We start from the raw sequence: 10095 nt of genomic DNA, 5'->3' as shown, positions 1-10095 counted from the left end.
GGGCCTTAAGAGAGTCATCTAGGTAGGTACAAAGTAACTGTAGACGGCAGGAATCTGTAGATAGCTAAGGTGCAAGGCAGAGAAATCGTCGATCGTATAAGAATCCCACAAAACTTTCCCTTGATACGAAAACAACGCTGGCACGCTTACTGTCATCGATAACATCTAAAGTGTTCATTGTTCACTCTGCAGAAAGCTTAAACTAAGCACTAATCTCTCATTGATACCCGTACCACTGTCGTCTGTTTCTGACAGCACTGGCTATTTCTGCGACTGCCATCAACGCAATGCCATAGCAAAACAAACCGGAAAAACAAAAACAGTTAAACTGGCTGGCTAACTATCTATCTTTACGGCAGGTTCACTCTGTTTCATCGGAATAGTCGGGCGAATAGTTAAGAGAAGCTTCTCGATCCATAGCTGGCGTCCAGAGTCGATCATCGTTTGATTTGTAACGCCTTCTATTTGTCGATGTATCCGTTTTTGTTTTACTGCTACTGTCCGCGAGTTCTGGTCGCTTGATGTTTAAATTACAAGCGAAAATTATCGGGGTAATGTCTTCGATTCGTAGGATCGAATCGCTGCGGTTCGCAAGGATGCGCTGGAGCTGCTGTCCGTCAAAGTAATTTTTTTCTTGTGTTCTGTTTTCGTTTAGGTTCGTTTGCCCCGGCATAAACGTGCATCTTGTGCCCACCAACTCATTCGCGCACGGCCACAGTCCACCTAATCTACACGAACCTAGCGTTTCACTCAAATAGGCATTTTTGCCTACTTGCGACGTTGTTGCTAACAACGATCGTTTACAGCGACCGCCAGCGAAGACCGGAACCGAAACGCATTCGCTGACCTCTTTTGCAGGCACCGCCGTTTACTTCCGCCGTTGCATCCAGATAACCGCTAGACGATTGGGCAGAAGACCTCTGGAAACCAATGAAATGGATTCACTAGACCCCTTGTTGTGATTGTCAGTCTAAATACTGCAACTGTTTACTCCTTACCTATACTAGCCAGAATAGCGCTTTTGAATTGCGGATCGTGATTGGCTGCCGCTACTCGGGGCTCTGCTCTGAGACATCAAGCGTCGTTCTCGCTTATTTCCATCCCATTGTCCGCTACCTGTCACTCCCAACTAACGGTTGCTTTTCGTTGTGTTTACCGGCCCTACTGTCACCGCTGCTAACGCTGACCCATCTGCCTCGATCGCCAACAGCAGCTTCATCTCTCATTTTATGACTACTGCTATTGTGCAGCTGTATTGCCACGAACGTTGGCCCTCCTATCGGCGGCGGTGATGACGCTGCGGCGGCAGCGTCTGTCACAGCAACACCACCGGCTATATATTCCCTGTGTCGGGTGCTTCAGCGTCATGGCAGTGACGGCGGCGGTAGTAGCAGCAACTGCAGTACCGATGCGTGGTGGGTGCGAGTTCATTCTCTTCCTCCCTTCCTCAATCCGGGCCCTTTCCCGTTCTGCGGGAAGAGGCTCAGGCGACGAGCTGTAAAGCCCCACAAGCCGGCAACAGGAACGTGGGATGTGAGACTGACAGCTGCGCCGCATCAACCACAGCCCAGCGCTATTATACGCCGGCTTTGATGCTAGCCAAAACGGACTCGCAATCATTGGAAAGTGACCGAAATCGCTCGATGATTAGACGAACACCGTTACGTCAATGCGAGACCAGTGCAGTACGAACGAAAGCTTACGGGCGTTAGTCAGTTTGTCTATGCCACTGTAGACAGCTAGGTAGAAGGCGATAGGGCCATTAGCTAAAGCACAAAGCAATTTTACTGTGGCTGGCTGCGTGCGGCTCCCGCGACTAGGGAAATAGCGAGCCATTGTTAAGAATGTGAGCTGACGCTTGCTAAACCTCTTCGAGAGAATAATCGAGCAAAAAAAAATAAACAGAATAAATCGAAGCTGGTTATTGAATCAGTAAAGAAACAAGTGCAACCAACGGCAGCACTGAGGACCCTCGACTCAGGATAGAAACGTCACTGTTATGCCTACTCTATGTAGAATAGGGAAAAGTATCGAACAAATTAGGGCTACCGTCTGTACTAGCAAAACTGTAACAGGAAGTGTTAGAACTTTGCAATGCGTTGCAACGTACACATCGTTAATACCCCTACGAGTACATCTGTCTGAATACATAGACCACGTGGGTGGTTCGTATTTTTTGGATCGTTAAATGTAACTGTGCCAGATCCACTGATCATCTTGGCCAATGAAGAGGACTCGGGATACAATCAACAGTAGATAAAAAAAAAAAACGGGAGAAGCCGGCAAGTACGCTTCTGCGCTCCGCGGGGAAGTCCAGCAGCCTTGCCTAGCACCTTAAAGCTACAGACCGAAGGTGAGTTAATTACCACCTTACCGCAGTTCAACAAAGTGTCTCCGCATTTATGTATGCATGTGTTTTTTCTCAGGGTTAAACCAGGTGCTAATTACACATCGAGTTAGATACACGGCGAATAGAGAAAATTTCATGTCATAGTATTTCAAAGTTGCGCTTCGTGGTGGGTATAGTGGGTAGAACGAAAAACTTCACGATCAACGTGAGCTCTGCCAGTGTGTTCGATTAAAGTCGCGAGCGGCATGTGGCGAAATAAAGCGAGAAAAAAGGACTATCCTGGGCCATTCCTGATTCAGGGTTGTACCTTTTGGCTTGTCTAGATGAAACTCGGACTTCGTACATTTCAGGCACACGGTTCCTCAGACCCATTATACGTTGCATGCTGACAAAGTCTCCCATTCGACTGACCGAAACAAGCGGAACAGGCTAAAGAGTTGTAAAACGCCACTTCACAGTGTAGTCTTCGTTTGCAGGCTTTTTTTGGGCGCAGATGTCAGCGTGACGGTCGACCCGAATACATACGCGTGCCTGTTAGCCTTTGTGCTGGCGGTTTTGTGTCCCTGCCTGGTGCTCGACCACAACAGACACCATATGTTTGTCGCTAGAGTCGGTAGCGACGGTGGCGGCGGTTAAGAGAGGCCGCATAACTCTCCACTACAACAATTTGATCATTCAGTGAGCAGATTCTGAGAAGGCAGTGGTCTACCAGTTTACAGCACACGCCGCGTTGTATCGCATCACGGGCACGAACCACGGGCCTTTCGATTGCCGTCGCTGTTCTCATGGTCGACCGTTATTTTGTGCAAGTCGGTTTTCGGTCAACCTCTTGAAAAGTCCGAGTCCCGCGAAGAATTAACCATCGGATAATTTTGTAAGCGATGGCCGGACAGCAAAGCAGCTGAGCAAATAACCGATACATACAGTATGTCTGTTCATCACCAATGCTAAATCCCCTAAAGTTGCGCTTGTAAAGCTGAAGTTGTAAGTTATGCCTTGTCCTAAGCTATACCTAGACCTGTCTGCGCTAGAGCAAGTAATCGTTCGTGCGGTGATTAGAAACGCACAGAGTACGACAGCAGACGGTGTGTAGTCAGACCTCGGCGGCTCTTTACTGCTGCATTTGGTGTGGTGATCTCCCTTAGCTTACGCTACCATCCTGTTCTCCGGCGCTGTCGCGTTCGCTGCTTTATCTGATCCTACGAGCCCAAGCCCTGGCGTCCAGGTCCCTCTGGTCATCGTCGCCGTCGTCCTTGTCAGGCCGGTGTTCGTCTCCACGTGATCTTCAGGTATATCCGGTGCGGTCCGGCAAGAACGGCATATAATGCGACCTGCGATTGTGACGATATGTATATGTTTCCGTTCGTAGCTTAGCGCCTGATAGCAGATATGCCGACTGTTACCAACTGTGTATGTCTAATATTGCTATCATAACAAAGTATCGCTACTTAGTAGGACCAGGTAGACAGCTAAAAGCGAGAAAATCCGAAAGCCCCAAAGATGGCAAGCAGCCGCTACCGACAGGAAAACCAGCCGCAATAACTAACAACGTAGAGTTGAACGGTGGTGGCGCACTAACCCTAACATCAAAACTCGCGAAGACATCCCCTGGAACAGCGTGACTACTGTTCGCTGAGTCCACGTCTGGGCCTGATCGTTTGTTTGTCTCGATTGTTTTTTGCAATTGACTAGTCGCTGAGTTTCGTTCATTTATGACGACGCGTCATCGTGCAATTGCTATTGTGTAAATGAAAGATATCAAACAAAACGACGTAGGATGAAGAAGAGGAAAGGAAACCACTGGAAAATATCTAAGGTGCACATGTGAAATATAAAAGTTTTAAGAGAAACAAGGCCGCGTATACGAGATCGCGAAGGAAGAGCATGCGCTATAAAAAAGGACAAAGTGAATTTTGTGAATGAGCGAAGGTTCTGAAATCGGGCGCATCTCTAAGCCATTGCTATACCACCATCATGATCGGTATAATCGTTATCATCACCACCAGCATCGTTCAGTAAATACACCGGATAGCTCTCGGATTTTTCGTGTACAACCAATTATCACCACTACGACCATCTTGAACGTAAAACACAGGCAATCAGCGCGTCTCTCAGATCGATCGTTGAGAATTGGCCCCTTATCGGTACGTAGTACTTTATAGTGGCACATTTTCTATACCATTTAATCCAAAAGACAACAAAATGTTAGTCAACGTTTAGAATATATGGCCATGATATGATTGATTTGATAGAGAAAATTAGTGGTATTATCAAGGCTCATCTCAGTTGGTCATGGTAGTTACATGTGGTAATCGAAAAATCGTCGTTTGGCCATATAAACAACGACACACCAGATTACCTGATACTGGCCAACATTTCCTTATAGCTTTATCCTCGCTTCCTTGACGCAGTATCCACTCTGTTCTAAAGCTCGCGCGCCTTCTGGCTGCCCATCCCTCAGATACGCCCGTGCTGACAAAAGTTTGCAAGTCGTGAAACTAGGGACGCACGTCATGTACGGCTTGTCAATAATTGCAGGACGGTCAGCTGAATAGACAAAACAAACTGTGCGAATACCACTAACCTCTCAGCCAGAAGACTGTATATAGCCAATATGGAAATTGATGCCCTACAGTAAACACCTAAATGTGTAGTAATGTATAAAATGCTCTAGATACAGAAAATAATCAATTTATCGCGTGCAATCGATACCTGCTTTGGTAATGACCAGATGCACCTATGGGCTTATAGAAATATAGAGCGACCAGCCATGTAGATGAGGAGTCGCTCCTGTTTATTGCTAGCGTATTACGAAGGCACCTTATGAGTCTGGGAGCATGGGAGGTGTCTGACAATACTTTTTCGATTGAACGATACGTACCGTTACAGGGTAACGCAATGTGGGCCAGCTACGCTATCCACTGCTAAGTTTGACTGCCGCACGGTTGAAGGTTCCCATACCCGAAACGTCTTTAAAGCAAAAATGTATGAAGCACCCCCGACGTGATCAACTATACATCGCGTGTAAACAATAGTAATTCAAACCTACAATTTATGCACATACGGGTTTGAAAATAATTATTAGCCCCTCGCTGCGTTCATTCTTACATCTAATTATCGAAGGAGTCACAACAGTTCCTTTAGAATGTTTTAGGATAACATCTCTTAGGCAGTACGAGTCATGGCTCGAAGTTAGTATCATTTGAAAACTAGTGGGTAGTAGATGGGCAAAATTCATGCGAATGCCCTTGCTCACACTTAAAATAGAGTGCCTTGAATATGAGCGAAATTTCTATAAAAATATATAATTTTATTACGGTATAGGCATAAATTCTGTCCAGGCTGATAAAAAAAAGTCTACACTGTATCTAATCAAGGTGCCTTATCGGAAAAAGCCATCTGAAAACTATTTTATCGTGTTCGTTCTGGAACACTCGATGAATTACCATTTATATGAAGAAGTCTGGCTATAGAAAAAAGTCGATCTCTCAATAGACACAAAGGAGCCTACTCCACTGCATTTCCACCTGCAATATTCTATAGAAACACAATGAAATAGAGCCATTTTTGAAGCGGTCGATCACATATGACAAGAAGTGGATAATTATGTGCAAATAATGACAATAATAATAATAATCACTGACACCGAACAAGGTCGTGCTAAGTATCTGCTAAAACTAGGATGGAAACGTGAATTATAGGTTTCTGTTACCTGATTCGTATAGCAACTGTCAAAAAATAACAAAAAGCCATTGAGAAAATCGAGCGGAACAAAAAAGGCGGTGTCTTCCGTGACGATCACACCAGCCCATATACATCTTAAATTACGCGGCGAAACTTGCATAAGAAATTTTAATGGGCATCTGCTGACTAGCCCAAATATAGCCCCATTAGGGTATCGCCTGTTTCGGTCTCTGCAGAACTGCCTTAATGGTGTTAATTGAGTTTCAATGAAAAGACGCAAAGGCCCAGACACGACAGACGTTCTACAGTGGTGGGATCATGGTGTCCTTAGAAAAGTGGCAGGAGGCCACCGTACACACACATATATATTTCTAAGGCTAATATGATATTACGTGTTCATCCCAAGTTCGATTCAATCAGCTCATCCTTACTTCATGGCGGGGATCGGAAAATCTTTTTGAGAACCTATCCAGGTTATCGAGGCTGTCTGCTATTGTTCCTGCTGCGCCTGCTACTCTTGTAGTAATGAAAACACGACCTAAAGTCTTTCGACGTTTGCGTCTTACTCTCTGTTTTCTGCTTCTCAGGCTCGATAAGTATCAAACCAAGTCTGGTGCAGCTCTTGGTGCTGCATTCGTCAATGACAAAGATGCTGATCATAGCGATGATGATTATAATAACGACAGCCGATCTTTCATATGTTTACACGCCATAATTAACCAATAGGTGAACCTGAGCACCGGGCTGCTCACTGAGATAGCGGTAAAGGACTCGAAAAATAAACTATCATTTCAACTACAAATATTGGGCTTATTATGACCTTCATAGGATTTCTGCATGTCTGAACTAGGACAAATGCGCCTACGCAAACCCCAATTCAACTGCAAGCGCGAATTTCTTTTTCCTATCAATCTTTTCGCGATTAGTACTTCTGCAGAATTGAACTACAAACGCACAAAAGTAGGGAGATAATCACTGCATCCCGTTATCGATATATTCTATATTCCCGATATAGTCTATCATTGTCTGCCTTTCGCATGGAAACAAACACGATTTTCTTAGAATGGCTGTTAGAAACAGAAGAGTCCTAGTTTAGCGGCAAAATGTGTTGTGGGTCTTCTGAGAGCTCAAGAGTCATGCGTACATGTAAGTATATAGCTGATGCCAACTAAGCAAGGTTATATCCAAAAAAAAAAAAAAAGTAGTAAACACAAAACCTCGTGGGTTGTGTACAGGGACTCGTTATTCATTTCCTGTTTTTTGTCCGCTTTTTTCTATGGAAATGCCCATGTTACTCCAGGACGTAAGCCAAGGGCGGAAATTAGTTGGGAATAGACCTTTAGGTCTAACTGTTATCGTTACTGCCTCGATTTGCCGTCCATTGCTCTGCTGCGCCAATGATGTCCAACGAAGACCGCCGTCAATCAGTGACTTACGTATATTTATGCCATTAGCATTGGTCATGCAGCGATTCAGTTTACTTGTTTCTTGTCTTGTTCGTTTTTTCTCTGTAAGACGTTACGCGTCGCCTCAGGCGTTTGACGTATGTTAACACTCTACGGTCTTTTGATTACAAAATGAAAAAGAAAAAGAAGGGTTCGTTGCTCTTCTATCACGCATTTTATACATATATATATATATATATAGGTCTTGTTGCCGCTTGTAAAACGCCCGTTGTTACCAGTAGGCGCCACGAGACAGAAAGCATTGTGGTATGCCTAGCCCGTGCGATTTATACCATAAGGTAATCTATTGTTTCAATATACAGTATACGTCCATATATAAACAGGAGGCCACTATCCCATAATTGGTAACGTTATACAGATCTTGAATGTAAAGGCAACGGTAGAACCGTAAGGAATAGATGCGCGCATATTTGCGTGGGCTTGGGCTTCTTAGCCTCAAATGGTCTTATGTAATATGCAATGGATGTTGATGAATGTCGGTATTAACGAACGTGTTACTGGATACGTATTTCTCACGTTACTATAATATACGGGACTCGATAAACAAGCTGGCGACCATCTCACAAGCCAGTTGCTTCGTCGAACACAAATAATGCCTTCGAATTTCGTTCAGATTAGCTCAAGTTTAACTTGACTTTTCTATAGCTATATACCTACTGGAGTAAGCAAACAGCGAGAAATCATTGGATCTGATCAAGACGCCTCAAAGGAGCCCTTAACTGTTCCAAATATACAAACATATGACGGATAAATAGGCCTTCGTCATCGTTAGATGTCGACCCTGCTTCCGTCTTCTTCTTTTTCCTTTATCAACGCGGATACTTATTATATCAGCAATAGCTAAATCTTTTAGTTCACCATTTTCATGCTGCGATGACACATTTTCACCTCACGCTCGATGCTGTCTTAAAGGCCACCGTCTAGGCATGTCGGCCAAACTCGGCTGAAGCTCTAGGGTCAGACGCCGAGTGGCTGCTCGTATAAACTGATCCAAACCTTGACGTCCAGCAATCGATTCGCTAGCCGAAGTCTCTATTCTATGCATATTTGTGGAAATGTCTCTCGCTTCGCCTGTATCCTTTGTCGTCGATCTATTTACGATCTCGTCAGAAAGGTATCTATCGCGCGTTTGTTGGGCGGTTGCCTAGAGCCGGGGCTGAGCAGCTAGGTCGCTAGTAATTCATGATAGGTCATCATGTATATCATATTGATAAATGATGCCCAGGTTCAGGGTTTAGATTGCTGAATCGGAAAAGAAAAAAAGGGGAACAGAGAGAAAAATAAATGGGAACACATAATCGATGATGCACATTGACGACCGAATGTCGGCCCTGTCGCTATCGTCGAGACCAACAGATGATTGGTTGCTGGTAAGCTTGAGTCAAGCGAGCAAACTCAAGTACATTGGTAAATGTACACGGTCGTGCATGACAACTTATATCTGTGCTGTACCTTCATATTTGATGAAGATTTTTGGTTGGAAACAAGACCTGTGCCTCGATGGGTCAGCAGGAACCCGTTCAATGCCTGCTGGTAATGTTCGGTGCTGATATTCTAGCGCCTTTGGAACACACTGGTCTAAAAGAAACTCACTTAAATAAAAACTCTTATACCATAAAAGCTGCTTACCCGATTCTCCCATTTTACGATCTTGGTGAAATTCGTATTTGTGTTCACTTTGTTTGGAAGGGGATAGCATTTTAAGGAACACAAATCCAACCAGTTAATAGAAAGTCAAACCTATTTTAGTAGCCGTAAGTGTGACGCTAATGACTGGCCAATGGAACAATCGAATAAAAGTTCACTATGGAGAAGCGCACCTAAAAAACCTTAGACCACTCAGTCAGTCAAGTGACGGGGACGTGATCCATGAATAGTTAGCAAAAAGGACCTAAAATCTGAATTTTGTATATGCTTGAAACGGGGACACGACAGCATCTCCCAGCACAAATAAATCCTATCTAGCGAAGCAATAGAAGAACTAGTTTTCGAACGAGAAAAAACCCCACCCATAATCGTATTCGATTTGCCTTTGTAGTTAGTAACCATGTAAAGTAAACAAACTGAAAATTAGGCCTGGCAGTGGTAAAATAGCAAAGGCATATTTCCAAGCTTCCACGAATCTTCTAATCTTCTCCGGAACGATTTAACGTAATCAGCGACGCTCGAATGATTTGCTCAACTATCGATTTTTTTTGAGCTTCTAGGATAGGAAGCGTGCACTCTATTGAGCACCCTCAATTTGTTATGCAAACACATTTAATCTGTGAAGATCTATGGCATTTTCTCCTTTCGCTTAGGTAGTTTTTCTGTGCAACTCGAGCAACTTTATGGCTCTCGACGAGCAAACTTAATACATGAAGCACTTACCACTGTGTTATCATTTATCAAGTTGAAGGCAGCCAATAAAACCCATTCATGGACAACGTCGTCAAACTCCCTCAGGCACGTCCGTATAGAAAGTATTCTGCAAATAGATAACCCATAGCTTGTTTTCGTTTCACTGCGAGCTAATGGTTTAGCTTACCATAACTAACTCCTTATTGAATCAATACGGAAACATTTCCAGATCATTTGGATCGTCATACTTGTCCC

At 44.2% G+C, this 10095-nt stretch overlaps 1 protein-coding gene across 2 annotated transcripts in view; it reads left to right on the top strand.

Annotated features, from left to right (window-relative positions):
• The first annotated feature begins 2956 nt into the window (after nt 1-2956).
• The window catches only part of Calx (sodium/calcium exchanger 3), an 86367-nt gene continuing 79228 nt past the window's right edge, over nt 2957-10095 (top strand). Inside the window, exon 1 of one of the 2 annotated variants that reach the window (XM_022843180.2) lies at nt 2957-4494. In XM_022843180.2, the coding sequence (XP_022698915.1) occupies nt 4270-4494 (225 nt within the window). In that variant the 5' untranslated portion in view covers nt 2957-4269. The remainder of the gene's footprint in view (nt 4495-10095) is intronic. The other variant, XM_022843177.2, reaches the window with a different exon arrangement.

Source organism: Varroa jacobsoni, unplaced genomic scaffold (assembly GCF_002532875.2).
Source record: "Varroa jacobsoni isolate VJ856 unplaced genomic scaffold, vjacob_1.0 scaffold_1047, whole genome shotgun sequence".
Taxonomy (NCBI): domain Eukaryota; kingdom Metazoa; phylum Arthropoda; class Arachnida; order Mesostigmata; family Varroidae; genus Varroa; species Varroa jacobsoni.
Note: the sequence above shows the minus strand (reverse complement) of the source record. Positions and strands in the feature narration are given on the sequence as shown.